The sequence below is a fragment of the Sceloporus occidentalis genome, unplaced genomic scaffold (assembly GCF_023333645.1).
Source record: "Sceloporus occidentalis isolate IW3139 unplaced genomic scaffold, rSceOcc1.0.p SCAF_1, whole genome shotgun sequence".
NCBI classification, from domain to species: Eukaryota; Metazoa; Chordata; class Lepidosauria; order Squamata; family Phrynosomatidae; genus Sceloporus; species Sceloporus occidentalis.
Genome location: NW_028316981.1, coordinates 20,397,506 through 20,418,516, shown reverse-complemented (window position 1 = coordinate 20,418,516; position 21,011 = coordinate 20,397,506). Strand labels below are relative to the sequence as shown.

Here is a 21,011-nt window from a genome sequence, read left to right as displayed (position 1 = left end):
ATGGCTATAACCTGTATTTGGTTGTCATGAATAAACTGTGTTTACTAGTGTTTACTAATTAATAAATTAATTAAAATAATCTAAAACTGCTTCATCCTAAATTTCAAGTTCCTTTTTCTGACAGAGACTCAGTACATTCTGAGTACCTTGGTGACTTCATTCACGCATGCGTCAATCAGAAGGTGGCCTCAGGCAAGTGACATGGTTTGCTGCAGATCCAGTGTTCTTCTCTTGTGCAGCTGGAGCTGGCAATAACCTCGTGGTTCAAATATGAACATCTTCCTCCTCTATAAATCGTAAACCTAAACAATAATATAGCATTCAAAAAAATTATATCTAAAAGTATTAATCTTTTTTATGGCATAAACTAATTCCCAGATATTTGAATGGCAAGATAACACTGAAGCAGTCTGCAACCTATTTTTCTCATTTGAAGAAAAATTATCGGAAATTCTGAGAATATTTTAGAAGGCCTGATATTCCCATGTCATGTCACTGCACCTCTAGTTTCTGATCTTGATCTTTCTTGCTTGAACTGCAGAGAAGAAAGGCTTACCATTCATGGGAAATGGTACCATTAATCCATCTCCAGGGCTGCAATGGATTATCTCTTCGGAGACCAATCCAATGGTCAGGAGGACTTTTGTGACGTAAAAGGAAACCCTTGGAAATAAGAAAGGAAAAAAAATACATTATCAACTCCAATTTGATTGGAATATTTTACAACAAACCAGATAAAGTAAAAATAAAATCGCTTGACGAGGTGCTGAAAGAGCCATGCTTTATCAAAATGGCATCTTCACAACAGTTTTCGACTGGAAAATATAACACCCCTGCCTTTTTTTCTCCCTTGTTTCTGGCAAACAATACTAGGTGATTCTTCGCCACGTCCGCACCTTTCCTTTCAAAGAGGAGGTGCAGAGGGCAGCAGCGCCACAGGCCTTCAAGGCTTCCTGCATCATCATCCGGCCTCCTTGTCGCTGCCACCGCCGTGGAAGGGGTGGGTGTCGGTGCTGGCGGCTCTTGGCCTCCAACACCGGTATCCAGCCCTTCTGCGGCAGTGGAGGCCTCAAGGAGGTCGGATGCTAGCACTGGAGGCCATGAAGGCCTCCGGCACGGCAGCTCTGCCTCCTCACTGCCGGCGCAGGAAAGGCCCGGTGGCGGTGCTGTTCAGGGCCAAGAGGCCTCCAGCACCGCCATCGGGCCCTTCCACGGCAGCAGTGAGGAGGCCAGGGCTTGGCCTCTGCCACCGCTGCCACCCAGCTTTTTCCGCAGCGGCGGCAGGAGCGGTGGCGAGCGGAGGCCTGAAAGGTAAGTAAGAGGGAGGGAAGGGAGGGAGGCAGGGAGGAGGGAAGCAAGGGAGGGAAGGGAGGAGAGGAGGGGAGACCAGGATCTTTTGTTATAGAACTAACTGACTGTGCATGTGCGCCACCATTGGGAACAAATGCAACTTGAGCATACGTGGATTTTGGTATACGCGGGAGGTCCAGAACGGATCCCCCATGTATACCAAGGGCCCAGTGTAGTAACTAAGACAAATAAACCTTCATTTGAGTGAAGTTCTGCTGAAGTCTGTTTCATTAATTAAGCAGCTGTTTCACTAGGCATTGTTCCAGAAAGTTTTTCCTGTGCTGGAGTTGGCTTTGTTCCTGAGTTCCAGAGGTGACTGCATCTGTTCCAGTTGGTACCAGTTTGGGGCTATGAGGGCAAGATACATCACCCATCGCAAAGATTTTTCTAATAGAAGACACTTCTGAGGTCTTAAGCAGACAAAAGAGCAAAGGGTTAAATTCTTCCTCCACTTCCACTTGCAGCCATCTACTCTTCTGCCGTTGTGTCAAAAAAACAAAAACAGGGGAAAGATGTGTTCAACTGCACAAATGTTGGATTATAGCCCCAAGGAAGAAAGGTTTTCAAGCCTGTACCATGCCTAAATAAGATAATGGTTCTCTCATTATGGGAAGCCACTCTCTAACCAAAAACATGTTTGCTTTTCATAAGGGCAAAGTTGTAAAATAGGTGAGCCACATGCTTTCCCCAAGAAGATATAGATATAGATATATTCCAAAATGTGTGGAGGGCATTTCTCCTAAGTTCCCATCACCACCACTTTAGTCCGAGAAGCCTTTTTTGAAATAGAAAATGAATAAGAATGAGGTTTTCTTGGCAAGATTAGTTCAAATTCGAATTCCATCATTTGAATCATTTTCAGTTATCAAAGCACACTATAATTCTGTAATCAGCCCACAAATTGTTTGGTTATTTTATAGCATGGGCAGACAGATGTGGAAGGCTAGGGGCCACCCCCCTATTGCTCCCATCCTTGAAATGTAATATAAAATATATTTTAATATCATATTGTTTTGCTGCCAAATCTCTCTGGGGAGCATGGGGATATTTTCACTCCATTTTTGGGCCTTCCTGGGAAATTTTAGATCCAGTAGTGCCATAGTAATTTTTATACAGAGGGTTAAGTATCACAATGAAGAAAGTCTAAGAATTTGTATTAAAGTATAAATATAAAGGGAGGGGATTCTTTTCTTCAGCATGTAGAATGAAGTTTCTCAGACTTTTTTTTAGGAAAAGCAATGCTAGGGCATATATATTAAAACAGAATCAGTTATCATAGTCCTTTCATCACCATGGCTTCCCTAGGTAATTATATTTTCAGGAGGGCATTGAGAATAACACTCAGAGCCTTTCTTTCCCCGATCAATTTCTTGGGGGGGGGGGGGAATCAGCTTTTAAAACAGATTTATGTAAAGCTTATCTTGACTTTGAATCATAGCCAGATTCAGAAATTGTGCTTTGCATAATTTTAGAAGCTCATCAATTATTATTTGAAAAACATGATTGGTAAATTCAGAAAATACAGTAGTAACCCATATTTTCAATTTAGTGTAGCTGAAGCAGTCAAATCCACACACTTCAGTGTCTACTGCTTCTAATATTCATTATTTCAATATATTTTTATATTTCTCAATTATGTAAAAGGATTCAAAAACATTTTGCAATAATAAAAACTAAAATCCACAAAACCAAGTGGTAAAGTAATAAAATAAGGATAACACAATAATGAAAGCCCTCTGGGGGTCCTCAGCGATATGAACCATTGAACGTACCATCTCTTCTTGAGAGTCAATCACAGCCAAAGAGGCATTGTGGGAAGAACAATGTAAACTACTATAGGTCCAGTTTTTCTCAGCTGCTGAAAAATAGTAGCATTTCCTCTGGAACCCAATCCAGCCATCTGGGCAGGGATCACCAGGGAGGAGAGGAAGGGGAGCTGGACATATTTGACTTTGACTCACTATCAGTAAAAATAGGAATTTGAAAAAAAATATGTTTATTTCAGATATTCTCAGTAGTAATAAAAATCAGAATTTTAACAATTAATTTTCGTTATTAGCTAGCAGTAACAATTTACAAAGGAACATCCATCATTCCGCCCACCTCAGTAACAATTCATCAAAATGAGCTAATTTACATCACATAGTATCAATCATAATGTTTGCTTAATCTATCTTATATTATTGCATCTTCATCTGTTCAATATGGAGTCCTGTTTTACTCTCTTTCCCTTAGAAGACAGATTTCCAGAGTGTCATTTGGTTCACTGTAATATTTAAAAACTATTAATAGCCACGGTTATATATACTAGAAAAACCTTTAAAATGCTTTAAAAGAGTTTCGGAATATCTCATGATAGCTACAATGGACAGGCTAGCAATTGGAACTTGAGTGAAGTAACATTAGGTAGAACAGAAATTTTTAAAATCCAATCAAAATAAATCTCATCAGCAACATTCTAGACTCCTCAATGTTAAGAAACATTTGCATTCTAAAATAAAGTGTCAGAAAATGCATGGCAATAAAATTAATGCAGTTCTTCACTCACCAGATAATGCAGTGAAGAAAATAAGATACAGAATCATGCTCCCAACTACAATGCACATTACAATGCATATTGCATAGTTTCTTGTTCTGCTTCTGAGGCATGAAGTTCTTTTCGAGACATACCCTTGAAGTAATTAATAGAAAATATGATGTTTTATTCAAGATAAATCTATTTATCTTGCAGAACTCAAAATATGACACCAATGAAAGACCTTATGGAAGAGAAATATTTGTTCTACAATCGGGGTTACCAACTTTCTTTTCTATTGGCTTCACTTCTGGGTCCTTAAAAGCCCAGGAACTACCAGATTCAATTTCCACCTGAGCCTAGTGAGGTGTTCTGGGAAAAATACACCAAGAGCAAAGTGGCTTTATTCTTTTTGCCTGTTTGTTGTCCCCAGCAGCCATTCAACTGTTCATGTGGCCATTCAGTGACACTTAAAACATGACCTTTTAGCCTGGTTCCTTTTCCCGTGTGGTCTCTTTCCTATGCTGTCTCATGGCATCAGAAATACTACATCAAGACAATTGCTCAAATTATACAAGCACTTCTTTTGCTGTCATCTCTCTCCACCAAGACCACTCAACTGGGATGGATGTCACTACCCTCAGGGCTGTTGAGTTGGAGTCAGAAGACTCATCAGCAATTTTGAGAACAGTCAGACTTCATGGAAACATAGTGACTCACACTCTGGCTTCGAAATAAAAACTTATAATATTGAAACAATATGTTTCTGTTAAACCCTATATGTATGTATGTATGTATATATGTATCTGGCCATTCAATATATATATTAAAGACATAGTACATATGTTGCATTTACTTTTACAGGCATCTAGGAAACTTTTCTTTTTCAGAGATATTAATCAAATATGTTCTAAATAGCCTGATAATTCATTTGGTAGATGACTTGCCTTGTGCTACCATTTTGTTGTTGTTGTTGTTGTTGTTAACTGCCATTGAGTTGGCCTTAACTCATGGCTATCAAATGAGATACATTCAATACTTCCTGTCCTTCACTATTCTGCTCCATTCCTGTGGCCTCTCTGATTGAGTCTATCCATCCAGCTTGTGGTCTTCCTCTCTTTCTGCTGCCCTCTACCTTCCTACCATTATTGTCTTTTCTAGAGAACCATACCTTTTCATGATGTGGCCAAAGCATGACAGCCTCAATTTGACTTCCAAGGAAATTTCAGGCTTCATCTGCTTAAGGACCCATTTGTTTGTCTTTTTAGCTGTCCATGGTATCCTCAACACTCTTCTCCAACACCACGTCCCAAATGTGTTGATCTTCCTCTTACCTACCTTCTTCACTGTCCAGCTCTCACATCCATACGTGGTGATGGGGAATACAATGGTTTGGAAGATTCTAATTGTAATGCTCAGTTATATATCTTTGCTCTTTGGGATCTTGTCTAGTTCTTTCATAGCTAACCTTCCCATTCTTGTTCTGGTGGCGCAGTGGTTAAATGCCTGTACTGCAGCCATTCGCTCAAAACCACAAGGTTCCGAGTTCAAGACCAGCAAAAGGGCCCAAGCTCGACTCAGGCTTGCATCCTTCCGAGGTCGCTAAAATGAGTACCCAGACTGTTGGGGGCAAATTAGCTTACTTGCTAATTAGCTTACTTGCTGTTCACCGCTATGATCTTTGGAATAGCGGTATATAAATAAAACAAATTATTATTAATTATTAATTATTTCTTGACTGCAGTCCCCATTCTACTATAGTACATTTTTGTCACTGCTAATAAATAGACATTTGCCATTTATGGAGGCATCAGAGTCAGCATTGAGATAGCAGAAAAACAGAGTTGGAATGAGTGTCAAAGCTCTCCACCACCCTGGACCCCATTGAAGATGGATTCTATTATCTTTGTCGATATCAAGATCTAAGTGGCATAAAAGGGCCATTTTGTGCTCAGTAAGCCCTGCTAAATAGACTGTTCCTTAGGCCAGGCAGTTGAAAGGATACAGAAGTGGCTGGGAATGGACTAATAGAATAAATCTTCATGTTAGTAACCTGTTTCTACTATCTATAGGTTGGTTATTACCTATAAAACCCTAAATGGCTTGGGCCCAGGGTACTTGGAGGACCGCCTCTGTCCATACAATCCGCCCCACACACTCAGATCAGCTGGGAAGCAATTGCTAAGAGTTCCTGAAGTGAGATACTCTACCACCATACAGAGGGCCTTTTCCACCTCGGCCCCTAAGCTCTGGAACTCGCTTCCCAGCGAGCTCCACTCGGCAGACTCTCTGGACCAATTTAAAAAGGGGCTCAAAACACACTTTTTCCAGCAGGCATACCCCTAATACCCCCGAGATATCCCCTTTTCTCCCCTCATTGATGCACAATTGTGCTAGTTTGGACAGTTATTTTCATTGTAGGATGTTTTAACTGATGATTGATGTTTTAATGCATTTTATTGTATTTCATGGACTGTATTGTTGTATGGTCTTAAGTGTTGTAACCCGCCTTGATCTTTGGAAAGGCGGGCTAGAAATAAAGTTTATTATTATTATTATTATTATTATTATTATTATTCTCATGTCTGTTAGGATGGGAGATAGCTCACAACTGGCTGTTCCATTCCTTTGTTGGCTCTTGCCCTACACAACTGTGGGTATCCCTCTTCCAAGTGTCTCAATTGTGGGGGCATAGTCCAGCCTGAGTGATCCACTTTCAACCAAAGGGATCTGCCATGTTTGACCAGAAATAGTCAGGGCAGAATCTGTTGCTTAGTGCCTGATTCTATCTCTGGAAAAGGGCTGTGATGCTGCCTCTGCTATAGATAGAGACATCAAATCCCAGGGGAAAAAATGGAAAACAACAAGGAAACAAACAGGGGAAAAAATTAAAAAGGAAGAAAACCAATTGTGAAAGGTTTTATTTTATCATGATTCAGGGGGGAAATGGGGCCAGGGGTCATTTTTTTTTCTGAATTTTTGTCCATGCCTTCACATCTCTAGACCATCTATTCTAGAGTGTCATTTACCCTCAATTTAACTTGTCTTATAAGCAGTGATGTGTGTGAGCTTTTGGTATCAAAATAAGTTTTGGAAGGCATGGAATGGCAGCCAGTTCCACCCCAGAAATTAGACCAGGCACAAATTGGTAATGAATGCCCCCTAGCAGATAAAAATGGGTTGAAAAATCACATGCAATTAGAGTGACAGAAGACTCTGCCCCAATCTAATCATAGGCAGTGCATGAATCCAGCTCATTTCTAATGACCTCTCCTTCCACATTTATGCACTCCTTCTGCACAGTTATAATATCTGCTGAGGACTCACATCAAAGGTAGGGATCCAAGTTGGTGACGGAGGATTCCCTCCTGTACAGCCCTTTGTGGACTGGACAGCATCAGGGTAGTTGTAAGATATAACAGCCACACCCTGTAGCCCAGGGGAGTCAGGCTTAGGGTAGGGCTTGAGCAACAACAGGACCCAGAGGTTCTCCTCATCCAATAAGTGGTGTAGCGGACTATGCAGAATGAATTGAGTAGTAAGCAGACTGTAATTTTATCCTACTGGTCAAAATCATCACAGAAGAACAATGACAGCTGAAAAGGGGCTTTTCTCTTTCTAAATTTTGGTTAACAGACTCCCACTTCTATCTTATTCTAGGAGTGAATTCATATTTCTTCCAGGACTAGACAAAGACATACTTCTGCGTGAGTTATCACAACTCACCATCTTCACAGTACTCTGTCTTCAAAGGAGATTCTTCTACTTTGATGCTTCCATTCATTAGTCCGTTCTCTTTTGCATGTAAATCCAAGGGACAATCATGCTGCCATTCCTCTTTACTTTTGTGAGTTTCAGACATATCTTTGCTCTCAGCCAAATGAATCTACCAATGTCAAATAGCCAATTACTCTACTCAGAGCTTTTATTCATGTGATGTAATCAGTGAAAACATACCACAACTATCATGAAATCACACACTTAATTCTCTGCCTTTGCCCAACCAAATTGGGCTGTCTGTGTCACCTAGCTGTTCTATTTAAAACAATCCTTGTGTCTGCTCTTATGGCCAATCCCAAGTATGCTGCTCTTGATGCTGAAGAATCTGTCTGGCTTTGTGGCAACGCATATTCACTCTAAAGTCCATATCAAAGAGTAATCTGTGGAGAAGAATTACACTGTAAAAATAGTGCCAGCTTTCCAAATGGCTTTAATCATTTTCTAAGCTATTATTCCCATACACAGTGTTACCCAAAGAAAAATAGGGGACTGGAGATCCCCATCAACTGTATCTGCTTTTCTTTAGATGGGGGAATTACCAGAGAAGCTTTGTGAATGGCTGGGTAACCTTAGGTCCATTGGCACCTGTGTATAGCAGCAATAACTGAGGGGGACTCCAGTCTTAGGTGAATTGAGGTTTTATCTAGAAAAATGCAAAGCACAATCACATACACACAATTCAAACAGGCACAGCATTCAGAGCTAACCAAAATGGGAAATGGAAATTTTATAGAGGGTCTTTTTTTTAAAGTTTATTACAAATACATAAAAAACACAAATATCAGAAATATGACACACAAACATAAAACCATAAAACACCTTATATTTATTGAAAAATACATCACTTAAATTATCCTTCATTTTCTCAGTATCAGTGATATCTAATATAACTTCATTCAATTTAACTAATATACATTTTATTTTATATCTAGTAATTATATAAGGTTGTAACTTCTTGCTGTTACAGTTAAACCTGTTTATCCTAACATTGTTTGGTTACCGTTTTGTCATATACTTTATTTTTCCCTGTTCTAATTCTTATTTCCAAAAGACAAAACAAATGAGTTATAGGCCTGTTCTGCACGGGCAGCTCGGCACGTACTAGGGTTACGAAAGGGTGTCCCTTCCAGACGCCCTAACCCTAGTACGTGTCGAGCATGTACAAAATGGCAGCGCCTTTTCTACATGGGCACCGCCATTTTGATGTAGCGGACACTTAGAGCCCGCACGTCGTGGCACAGAAATGATGCTTTTTGCGGCTTCTTTTTCCGCCACCGGGAACCCTCCCTGTTTGGAGGCTGAGGCTTCCTGGTGGCGGAAACGGAGGCGCTGGCAGACCGGCCTTTTTGGGCAGTCTGTATAGTGCCATAGTAAAACGAAATATTGCTGAACAGGGGATTTTTTCCATTCTTACATATGAGTTTTGCCTAGCGACTGCTTAAATCCAATTGCCTAAAGACAAATAAACAAATAAAAAGATTAGACAGTAAATATCTTTCTTTACTTATAATATCCACCATATTATCTTATACTTCATCTACTATTTAACCATTTCCCTATGGTTACAATGATCTGCATATTTTTTACTCAGTCACTAATCTTTCGAAAGACTGGTTGTCAAAGGACCCCAGTTGTTTTCTATGAAATCAAACACCTGTTTCCATTTCTCCAAATATTTATCTGATTTTTCATGCCTCAATTTTCTTTACAATTTATCTAGTTCTAATATTTCTTGCAATTTTAGTATCCAATCTTCGACCTTGGGACTATTGTATTTTTCTAGAATCTTGCATATAGCGTTCTTGCAGTACAAATCATATAAAATAACACACAGCCAAATTTCCTTTCTAAATCTTCGTTAACCATATTTATTAGAACTATTTCTGGTTTGTTTTCCAATTTTATATTTAATATCTTATTTATTGTTTTACGTATAGCCATCCAGAATCTTTTTGCCTTTTTACGGCCCGTTACAGACGGGCTAAAAAGTACGTGCGGAGCGCATACTAGGGTTAAGACGGGGCGGTGCTTCCGCACCGCCCTAACCCTAGTGCGTTCTTTGCGCGCACAAAATGGTGGCGGCCATTCCACACAGCCACCGCCATCGATACGCGACGACCGCGCCGCCTCCAAATGAGGCGGTGCGGTTGTGACATATTGGGGGCGCGGCAGGGTGCCTAGGGCGCCCTTTCCGTGACCCTGGAAGGAGCTTCATTTCGGAGCTCCTTCCTGGTTTGGTCCGCTGGGGGCAGCCTTCAGACGGCTGCGCCCAGCAGACCAAAGGAGAAAGGGGCCAAATGGCCCCATTCTCCTTCTCCCCACCACCGCGGGGTGTCCTTGGGGCTTGAAGCCCCAAGGACACCCCTTTCCAGGTTGCGGGGAAGGGGCCTTTTGCCGCTTCCCCGCAGCCTGGAAAGCGGCAGATCGGGGCTTCAGCGGCTGCCGGTCTGGCCGCTGAGGCCCCGATCCGGCAGGGAAAGGTGCGCCTACAGGCCACCCCAAAGGGGCGGTCTGTAACGCGCCTACATTTCCACCAAATGTGAATGAGTGTCCCTTTTTTATTTTATTTTATTTTTGCACTTCCAACATTTGCTAGAGTGCTTCCCATATATTTTGCATAATCTCACGGGCATTAAGTACCATCTATAGTAAATTTTGTAGCAATTATCTTTTATGTCTTGACACAGGGTGTAATTCATTCTTTTTATCCATGATCTTTACCATTGTTTCAGTTCTAATGGTTTCCCAATATCTTGTGTCCAAGCCACCAAGTTTGTTTTAGCTATTCCATTTTCAGTATAATACTTCAACAAACATTTATATAATGCTGATATTGTTACACCTTTTTTGCCCCCAAAGTTTCCTCCAGTTCCGATTTCTTATTCGTTATTCCCATAATTTCTTGATCTTTTTAAACCTTTCGTTCAGTTGAAAATACCTGATATCTTATTCAACTCCATATCTTCTATCCCTTTAATATTTTTGTCATAATTTTATAGAGGGGTTTAAGGGTTTAGAGAGGGCAATATTTATCTGTCTAGACCAGTAGACCATGAAAGCAGGAAGTGGCTCAAACTGAGTTCATATATGCAGTGCAACTTGGGGACAACAGTGGCAGAGTGGTTAAATGCCTGTACTGCAGCTACTCACTCACAAACCATAACAAAAGGGCTCAAGCTCGACTCAGGCTTGCATCTTTCCGAGGAAGTCGCTAAAATGAGTACCCAGATTGTTGGGGGCAAATTAACTTACAATTTGTAAACTGCTTAGAGAGCGCTTAAGTGCACTGATAAGCAGTATAGAAATGTACTTGCTATTGCTATTACTATTGTACAGAGCTTGGGGGTTGGAACCAATATTTATACTTGAAATCTAGCCCTGAGCAATGGATGGGCTATTTTACAAGATAAAAAAAGTCTTGATGTCTTTCCTAGGAATCGACAATAGGATTCTGGGCTGGTTGATGGCTTTAACTTTAAAGTCACATAAACAGTGATTGGATCAGGGCAACTCTGGTTGTGAGGATGGGTTAGGTGTCTGGGAATATGGCAGGGGGGCAGCAGAGGAGTATGCTTACTGCTTTAGGTGCAAGGAAATCCTTTGTGTCATGGTGCAAGAGGAAATCTAAAGGACTTGGGGGGAAGGAAGAAGCAATTAGTACACCCATTAAGGATTATCTAGGTTGATCCACATGCATTTAGGTCTACCGTGACCACCCATGGGAAGTTCATCTGGTCTTTCAGAGGTCATTGTGACCAACTAGAAACATGCCTGATACTTAATATGAAAACTATGAAATATGGAAATCTGGAACCCCAAACAATGCAGGGTATGCAGGGTGTGCTAACAACAACATAGACATTATCTTCCAAACTCTCCATTAATAGAGACTTTACTCCTGTCTTACACACCTTTGGTATCAAAGGTGGATTGCTGCTGTTCAACCAAAATGTGGTTTGGAGAGGCAGTATAGCTCTCTGGCTGAGAATTCTAAATGCGCCCCACTATACTGCATTTCCCAGGATTCCACAGGATGGAACCATGCTAGTTAAAGTAGAATCACAGTGCTATAATTGCATAGTGTGAATGGGCCCCAAGTCACAGAATCTCTGCAATGCTGGATCTCTTTTCATATTATCACCTACAGGGGGCAGCAACAAGGTGTACTCAGCAGAGACAAGGGTGCTTACACATTAGAGTTCATTGTGTGGGTCTGCTGGCTTCAAATACAATCTGCCAAAATTAAGGGGATGCCCTAGAGATCCCACGAACCAGCGACAGGAGCTAGGATGTGCAGAGTGAAGTATAAGATCCAGATGCTGGTTTATGGTTTTCTTTAGACTTCTGTTCCAGCCATTCTTCTTCTTTAGGAAGTTTTCTTAATGCAGTGGTGCCTTAAAGTCATGGCAGTTTTATGGGTTTTCCCTCCCATTCACAGTAACAATACTGCATATCAAATGCCTGAGTTTCAAGATACAGTATTTATTTCTATCACATCTGATAACATACAGTATGAGCATTTTGTGTTCCTGCAATCCTCTTGAAGCAACTGTATGTAGGGTTGCCATTCATCAAGACCTCCAAACCGGGACAAATGTAGGACATAATTTTCAAATGTAGGGCACATTTTTTGTGTCCTACATTTGAATAGGAGCCTCGGAGGCTTTCCCTCTCAGCCTGGGCCTCGCCCTTGGCGGGGGCAGAGCCCAAGCAGGGAGGGACTCCTCCCCTTCAGGGAGGCTTTCCCTCTCGGTCTTGGCCCTGCCCTCGGCGGGGGCGGAGCCCAAACAGGGAGGGACTCCTCCCCTTCAGGGAGGCTTTCTCTCTCAGCCTGGGCCCCGCCCTCAGTGGGGGCGGAGCCCAATCGGGAGGGAGTCCTCCCCTTCAGGGAGGCTTTCCCTGCAGGCCTTGGCCCAAGCCGCGAGGAAAAGCCTCCCTCAGCTTGCCATATCTCGCCCGGGGGCGGGGGCAATCCTGGGGGCGGGGCCAAACCGGGGCGGGACCATGAGGACCTTCCCCAAACCGGGAAAGTCCCGCCCCCAGGCGGGATATGGCAAGCCTAACTGTATGTCTGAACTGTTGAAAGAACAGGAGTGAGGAACACAGAGGCCTACCTGCAAGCATACCCTTCCATACCATCTGAACCATCACAACCATCACAACATCTTGACTAAATGCAGGGCCAGGACTAACATGATCTCTTTTTTTTCTCCTGTATCATTTTTAACACCTTTGCTTGATGAAAGTCCAAAACACACTGCAGAAATAATCCAGTTTGAGACAGCTTTAACTGCCCTGGCTCAGTGCTAGGGAATCCTAGGAATTGTAGTTTATTGTGACATAGAAGGAAAAATGTCTCAGAAAACTATAGTTCCCAGAATTCCCTAGCACTGAGCTAGGGCAGTTAAAGCTGACTCAAATTGGATTATTGCTGCAGAGTGTTTTGGATCAAAGAAGCTAGTGGAGTTTTGAAAGCTTGCAACATGTATAATGTGTATTTTAGTTGTCCAATAAACGTATCCCTGTTTTGTGGATTTTGGATGATACTATACTTTGCTATATGGCCAAGAAGGCTACATCCAGAGATTTGTACATGGTGTGTGATTTGTTAAACTACTCTTTAAACTGAAAAGGTGTAACTAGCTGGTATTTTCCAAATCAGCTAAACAAGCGTCTTGTAGTTTCCACAAGTACATTTGCCTCAGATGCTGCTGCAAATAACCACAACACAATGCACTGGAAGAAAGGCCACAACTTTATTAGCAAGCAATTGGTAAGGGTTGGCACAAAGCATGAGGTCAGGATCTGCGAAATCAAACAACCCGATGTTGTCTGATTATCCAAAACCTGGCACCCACCAGGCGCTTGGGATGACCTAGGGGCTAAGGAACACAACTTGACCGCAAACCATGCCATGCGTTCACATATTCATTAAGCCCCTAGTCACCGGGAGGCATTCCCGCATTATGGCCCCCGCAATGGCCATACGCCTGCCCTATTCGCCCCCGGGTAACTAGTGACTCCCAAACCAGAGCTCCATAACCCTGGTACCACACCGTGCAGATCCTGGCCTATGCTGCCGCCCCAAGTCGTGACAAAAAAACCCACAAAACAGAGGTGGGTGGGCGGGGGAAGCTTCTACTGTCTTCCTCCCTTCCTGCTTGGCTCCGACTGGGGGACAGGGCCTGCAGCATGGCCTTATATAGCCCTAAGCCCCTCCCCCCACAACATGCGGTGCAGAGCTCCTCCTCCAAGGCAGCTCAACCAATGGGCTGCCCTGGAGGACTGGAAGCTCTGCACCACAGAGCCCGGCTCCCAGAGTGTCGCGGGGCGGAAGGGCCGCCCCTTTCGCCCCGCGCACAAATAGGGAGCCGGGGCAAGCCCCAGTGCACACTGGGGCTTGTAGTTTTTCACCGCTCATAGCGGCAAAGCGGTCTGCCCAGCTAGCGGGCGACCGCTTTTTGCCTCCATTATGCTTAATCTGTACTTGCAGTTATTGACTTACACCTAACTCAGTATGTGAAGTTAGGTTTAGTAAGCAGCAAAACGACTCATGAAAATTAAAGTAAGTGTATGGGAGCCTGCTTAGTGTAGTGGCTTCAGTGTTGCTGAATTAGCTTACAGTTGTAAACCGCTTAGACCAGGGGTCGGCAACCTCCGGCCCGCGGGCCGGATGCAGCCCGCGGAGGCCTGGCGGCCGGCCCCTGCCTCCCGTTGCCGCCGCCACCGCTGTGGCGGCCGCCCGTCGCGGCGTTTCGCCGCTCTGGGCGCCGCCATTTTGGGCGGCAAAATGGCGGCGAAGTCTCGCGCGACCTCCCTTGAGGTCGCGCGAGACTTCGTGGCCATTTTAGGTGAAAAAATGGCGGCGCCCAGAGCGGCCTCTGGGGCTATGGGCGCCGCCATTTTTTCACCCAAAATGGCGGCGAAGTCTCGGGCGACCTCCCCCAAGGTCGTGCGAGACTTCGCCGCCATTTTGCCACCCAAAATGGCAGCGCCCAGAGCGGCGAAAAGCCGCGATGGGCAGCCGCGGCGGTAGCGGCGGCGGGCCTTTGAGAGGCCCGCTACCGTCTCTGGGGCCCTCCAGCAGGGCTCCGAAGGTGGCAGTGGGCCTCTGGGAGGCCCGCTGCCGTGCTTGGGGCCCTCCAGGAGGGCTCCAAGGGCGGCAGGGGGCCTGCTGCCATCCCTGGGGCCCTCCAGGAGGGCTCCGAGGATGGCAGGGGGCCTCTGGGGGGCCTGCTGCCGTCCTTGGGGCCCTCCAGGAGGGCTCCGAGGGCAGCAGGTGGCCTCTGGGTGGCCCGCTGCCGTCCCTGGGGCCCTCCAGGAGGGCTCCGAGGGTGGCAGGGGGCCTCTGGGGGGCCCGCTGCCGTCCCTGGGGCCCTCCAGCAGGGCTCCGAGGGTAGCAGGGGGCCTCTGGGGGGCCCGCTGCCGTCCCTGGGGCCCTCCAGGAGGGCTCCAAGGGCGGCAGGGGGCCTGCTGCCGTCCCTGGGGCCCTCCAGGAGGGCTCCGAGGGCGGCAGGGGGCCTCTGGGGGGCCCTTTGCCGTCCCTGGGGCCCTCCAGGAGGGCTCCGAGGGCGGCAGGGGGCCTCTGGGGGGCCCTTTGCCATCCCTGGGGCCCTCCAGGAGGGCTCCGAGGGCGGCAGGGGGCCTGCTGCCGTCCCTGGGGCCCTCCAGGACGGCTCCGAGGGCGGCAGGGGGCCTCTGGGGGACCCTTTTCCGTCCCTGGGGCCCTCCAGGAGGGCTCCGAGGGCGGCAGGGGGCCTCTGGGAGACCCTTTGCCGTCCCTGGGGCCCTCCAGGAGGGCTCCGAGGGCGGCAGGGGGCCTCTGGGGGGCCTGCTGCCATCCCTGGGGCCCTCCAGTAGGGCTCCGAGGGCGGCAGGGGGCCTCTGGGGGGCCCTTTGCCATCCCTGGGGCCCTCCAGGAGGGCTCCGAGGGACGGCAGGGGGCCTCTGGGAGGCCCGGTGCTGTCGCTGGGGCCCTCCAGGGGGCCCTCCAGCGCTGGTGGCCCCCACCAGCTTTTTTGACGGTCTTTGACGGGGCCTGGGGCCCCGTCAGGGGCCAGCAAAGGTGGGGAGGCCTGGCCCCCGGAGGGTGGAAGCTCCGCCCCTGGCATGCAGCCCCCCCCGGAGGGTGGAAGCTCCACCCCCGGCACACGGCCCCGCCCCGGAGGGTGGAAGCTCCACCCCCCGCACGTGGCCCCACCCCGAAGGGTTGAAGCTCCACCCCCGGCTTCGGCCCCCCAGTCGCCTGAGGGACACCAACCCGGCCCCCGGCTCAAAAAGGTTGCCTACCCCTGGCTTAGACACTGCTTAGGCGGTATGAAGCGGTATATAAATGAAGCTTGTTTGTTTTGTTGGACTACAACTATGGAGACCAGGGTTCAAATCAACATTTGGCCATGACAACTGACTGTGTAGCCTTGGACAAGTCACACACTCTCAGCCTCAAAGGCAACGGCAAACCCCCTCTGAACAAACCTTGGGTACATAACAACAACACTATCAGCATATTCCTAATTTAATGTGGTTTATAAAATATTTATTGTTTTAAATTTACTATGAACTAGTATAGGACTATGGAGCCTTCAAAATATGTTGTGCCACAAAGAGGTACCAGAAGTGAAGAAAAAGCAGACTGAAGTGTACTGGCTGCTCCCTGGAGAATCCCAGTAAATTGGCAAGGACTTTCTTGTTTAACAAAATCAACAGGTTCTCTTCTCTTCTCAAACTACACTTCTGGAAAAAAGCAGTAAGAGGTGGGAAAGAATACCAGGAATGCTTTTCAGTTAGGGGGCTGAAAATGTATGAGGCACCAGCAGTTTGATTATAAGCGCTTCATACCACTTGGACTGCCAGAGCTCTCTCCTACCTCAATGAACTACAAATTCCAGGATTCCATGGGATGAAATAGAATAGAGAAGTGATTTCATATGGGTAGAACCACACAGTGCAGACAGTTTTTTAGTCCCTGACCTGATCATGTCCCGAGAGGCTGTCTGCCTATAATGCTGTATACATTTCACTTTATCAGTCTACCTTGTAATGACATTCATTATGTTACTGGATTATAAAGATGGCTCATGTATTTTGTAAGAGGTGTGGTAACTCAAGGTGTCACCCCTCCCCACTGACCTCTTCCCATTCCATTCCATACAGAATGCTTAGTAATGCTTTTTTTCCACTAATGTTACTCATAAATCCAAGTCCCACTGAATATAATGCTGTGACATGAAGAACTAGCAAAATTAAAATACCTTCAATTTATAATATCATATGCACAACTTAAATGAATTTACATATACCTAGTGAAGATGTGGTTAAAATGTTACAATTTTAAAGAAAATTTCAAAAGAATAATAAAAATTAAAAATTAAAAAAATAAAATTCTGATTTTTGAAATTTTAATTTTAAAAAATCCTGGGGCCTCTCCCTTCTCCTCCAACTGAGCTTTATCCCACTCCCATCATCTCTTAAAGCATTTTAAAGGGAATCAGGTGAATGCCACAGTCCTTGTATGTCAAAAGGTAGGTGTTTGAGGAGCAGTACTGTCACCTTACCCTTAAGATGTCACCTGGTACAGCCTGAACCCCCTGAACCCCCCCACCCACCCAGTGATGCCACTGAGTGGATATGCAACCTTATTTTCCGCTGAGTGCAGTTAATGTAAGCCTTTATATATTCAGCAGGTGTTACTTATAGCAACCACATGAATTTCATAAGGTTTTCTTAGGGCACCTCTGGTGCAGGAAACCTGAGAGGTGCACAAAGTCCATCTCAGCATAAACTGGCTGGAACTCAAGGTAATCCTGCATTTTGGAAGAAGCTTTCAAGTAGTCTCTAGAATATTACTTTGAACAGCTTTTCTTTTTAGAAACTTATCCCTTTTGCTATACCTTTGATACCTCTGGTACCACAGTTTCTATTAAAGAAATAAAGCCCAAGAACACATATACTTTGTTAATTTGTGGTATACCTGAACAGGATTTTTGGTGTCCCATTCAGTATACATAAAGTACAGTCACCCCCTCCATTTTCACGGACTTGAAGTCTGCATCCCTTTCCCGTTCATAGGGGGGGGGGATAAAATGGGGGGGGCATTCGCAGGTGGCCATAGGCATGCACGGCCATTCAACCAATGGGGCTTGAAAATAGGAGAATTTCCATTTTTTTTTGCGGGGGTGGGTGGGTCCAGAACACATCCCCAGCAAAAACAGAGGGGTGATTGTATGAGCTATTCAGTCTTCAAGGAAGTTGCCTTACAGTATTTGTCCCATTACTAATTAGCTAAAGGATAGTATAAGCTCAGAGCAGATACTGTGGGTAGGACCTCAGACGGAGATCTTGAAAAACAAAAATATGCTACATTTCTAATATCTTAACTTTATTCATTCATGGAGGAGGAAGGTAATGACTGAGTCACACACACTCTCCGGATTAGCAGTCTTAGAGACATGCTGAGAGTTTTAGTCCAACAATGTCTGCAAGGCCACACAGCTCTATTGGACTGAAGTAATGGATTAATGGTTAGATGGTAAAATTGACACTCATGCAAATCACAAGTAATGCCTATGGTGGAGTTTTGTTTGGAGCAATCATGACTATTAGCTGTTTGAGTCATTGGCAGTGGCTACACGTCCTTCCAGTTCAGCTGCTGGCTTTCCTGACAGCTGTAAGGGAACTAAATGGAGGAGGAGAGGAGTTGTATTGTAAAGATAAGCACAATGGGGCTGATTTCCCTTGCCAAGTGTGAATAAGATTTCAGTTTATACATGCAGTTTTTCTGCATACACAGACAGGACACTCGAGAGACTCAAATGAAAAGGGTAAAATGATCATTTATTACCTTTAATTTAAACAGATCTTGTTTATATAGCATCCCCTGGTGCAAAATGCTCAACTGCCTGAATGGTTGTTCAGATACATAACCCTACACACCCATCATTTCATCTGCAAATGAAATAAAATGAAATAAATTTAAATTCTCAGGCCTGGGGTGAGCAGGTGCTGAATACACAGCTTGTAAAAGATTTGTATCAAGCATCATATTCCTAGGCATGCATCAGCTCCCCATGCCAGCCCAACCTTTTTCTCTTCTCTTCTCCCTCACCCCAATTTCTTTTTCTTGCTTGCTGACCTTTTGACCTGCTTTCCTCTCCCACACACACCTCTCCATATTGTAGTTCCTCAAATCCAGGTAGCTATATTTGCAGATTGGCTCATTGTGCAAATCATGTAGTGGGTCATGAAAGGTTTAATGAGCACAGACAGACCCTCTAACAAATTTCTGTTCAGAAGGCTGGGACCAGGAGCTTGTATTTTCTTAGCTTCTTTGCATGTTAATGCACAGGTGTACAGCCTGCACTTCAAGGTCTTTTGGGCACTCCCCACAACCTGTTTTCTTTACTATCTTTTCCTAGAGCTTATGTGCCTTTAACACAGTGATTTCCAAAGTGGCCTGGGTAATACAACCCCCCCCCCCCGGAAGGGGCAGTGGAAAGATTCAGGGGGATGTTGCCCAGGGGAAGGGGGCAGCCATTGACACTTTTTTTGTCATCAATGCACTAGCAGGATGCTTCCATGACAATAAGCATAGCCTTTCTCTCATGTTTCTTACCTTGTGTGATAATCTTTCTTTTTAAAGGCCTTACTGAAAGCAAGATATGGTACATCCACAGCACTCCATCCATCTACCAAGGTTGCTGCGACTAAGGTGATCAAATGCAAAGGAAGCAGTGACCAAGCTTGGTTGTTTTAAGTTTAATATCAAGAAATAAGTATCAGAGGGCACTAGGGTTATTGCCCAAAAGGAATGGGGATAGGAACCCAAAAAGGGGTAGAGACCATTTTAACAGATCCGGGAGGTAAAGATACTTAAAATACATCTATAAAGGTTATAAGGACACTTAGCAAGCAGTACTGTATCACTTTAACTGCTATGGTTCCATTGTAAAGGATCTTGGGATTTGTGAGGCACTTGTAAATATCTGCTAAAGAGTGCTACTCAACTCCCCTAGAGTTCCCAAGATACTGAGTGCTGTCTGTGCTACAGAGTTAATCCTCAATCCCGCTTTTATCAGGATACCTTACTAGCTTCATAGAATCATAGAGCTGGAAGAGACCCCCAAGGGCCATCCAGTCCAACCTGATTCTGCCAGGCAGGAACACACAATCAAAACGCTCCTGACAGATGGCCATCCAGTTCTGTTTAAAAAACCTCCAAAGAAAGGGACTCCACTACACTTACCATCAGAAAGTTCTTCCTAATGTTGTGGGGGAATCTCTTTTCCTGTAGCTTGTATCCTTGTTCTGTGTCCTAGTCTCTGCAGCAGCAGAGAACAAGCATCATCCTCAGTGTGACACCACCTCAAATACTTAAATAGGGCTATCATGTCACCACTTAACCTTCCCTTCTCCAGGCTAAAAATACCCTGTCACTGCCGGGATTCTGCATCAGAACATGGCTTCCAAATATCTTACTATTTTTGGAACCTTTCTTTGGACTCGTTTCAGCTTGTCAAATCCTTTTTGAATTCTTGTGCCTACCATTAGACACTCCTCCTCTTCTTCTCCACCTCATCCTTCCCCTCTTCCTCCCCTTTTTCTTCCTCTCTACTTCCTCTTCTTCCTCCTCCTCCTTTTCCCCTCTTTCTCCTCCTCTTCTTCCTCCTTTTCTTCTTCTCCTCTTCCTCCTCCTCTGCTTCTTCCACTCTTCCTCCTCTTCTGGTTTTTGGCCAGAAGGGGAAGCACATTTCTACCATCTGTCTAGGAATAATGCCAAATGTCCTCCATTTTGATCATGCCTAAGAAACATGCATTTATATGAATTTTTTTTTAAAAAAATCATCAATTTTTTGCGTATCCTCCATTTTTTAAAAAATGTGTCCTACATTTGAAAATTTTGTCCTACATTTGTCCTACATTTGTCCCGGTTTGGAGATCCTGACTTATGGCAACCCTAAGTCAAAGAAGCCCCTGTGTGTATAACTATATGAGGCCACCTCTCTTTACTTTCATTCATACAAGCCTTAATGACTGACAAGGACTTCACTGTAACCCTCCACATGCCCCAAATCCAAAAGACAACCAAAAAACTGAGGCCCTGTACAGACTGCTGCAAAGCGGTGGCCTGGTGCCAATTTTAGTGCTCTGGAGAGGTCAGCATCCACGTGCTTCCGAGCCCTAGTATGGACTGTGTGCACCATCATGGCACAGCCCCATCCACATGGGGACCGCTATGATGACGCACGCATGGTGCAGTGTCTAAACATCACCGCACCATGTGTATGTCATTGCTGCACGCCAGTGCTCCAATGGCACAGTCCGCCACACAGTGCGCCCACCACACGGACTAAAAAGAACCCATTTTCAG

At 44.9% G+C, this 21,011-nt stretch overlaps 2 protein-coding genes across 3 annotated transcripts in view; one reads left to right on the top strand and one right to left on the bottom strand.

Moving 5' to 3' along the window:
• The window catches only part of LOC149321068 (zinc finger protein RFP-like), a 115,040-nt gene that overhangs the window by 28,059 nt on the left and 65,970 nt on the right, over positions 1 to 21,011 (top strand). The gene's annotated exons all lie outside the window — the stretch shown is intronic.
• On the bottom strand, positions 128 to 19,977 carry LOC149321071 (C-type lectin domain family 2 member D-like). Of its 2 annotated transcripts, XM_089515263.1 has the most exons (5): positions 19,887 to 19,977; positions 3,899 to 4,021; positions 3,123 to 3,310; positions 557 to 663; positions 128 to 302 (listed from the first exon to the last, which is right to left on the bottom strand). In XM_089515263.1, exons 2-5 carry the CDS (start codon positions 3,954 to 3,956, stop codon positions 176 to 178), a joined length of 480 nt encoding a protein of 159 aa, XP_089371389.1. In that variant the 5' UTR covers positions 3,957 to 4,021; positions 19,887 to 19,977; the 3' UTR covers positions 128 to 175. The 2 variants fall into 2 exon arrangements, 1 of the variants encoding a protein (XP_089371389.1); XR_016280472.1 differs by lacking the exons at positions 128 to 302; positions 557 to 663; positions 3,123 to 3,310; positions 3,899 to 4,021 and adding an exon at positions 7,879 to 8,025.

Excerpts from the sequence above, each read along its gene's own strand:
- LOC149321071 (XM_089515263.1), bottom strand. The coding sequence starts at position 3,956 with ATGTGCATTGTAGTTGGGAGCATGATTCTGTATCTTATTTTCTTCACT. Across the intron at positions 3,311-3,898 it reads TTTCTTCACTGCATTATCTG|TGAGTCAAAGTCAAATATGT; the intron begins GTGAGTGAAGAA and ends TTTTACTGATAG. Across the intron at positions 303-556 it reads GGTACCATTTCCCATGAATG|GTTTACGATTTATAGAGGAG; the intron begins GTAAGCCTTTCT and ends ATTATTGTTTAG.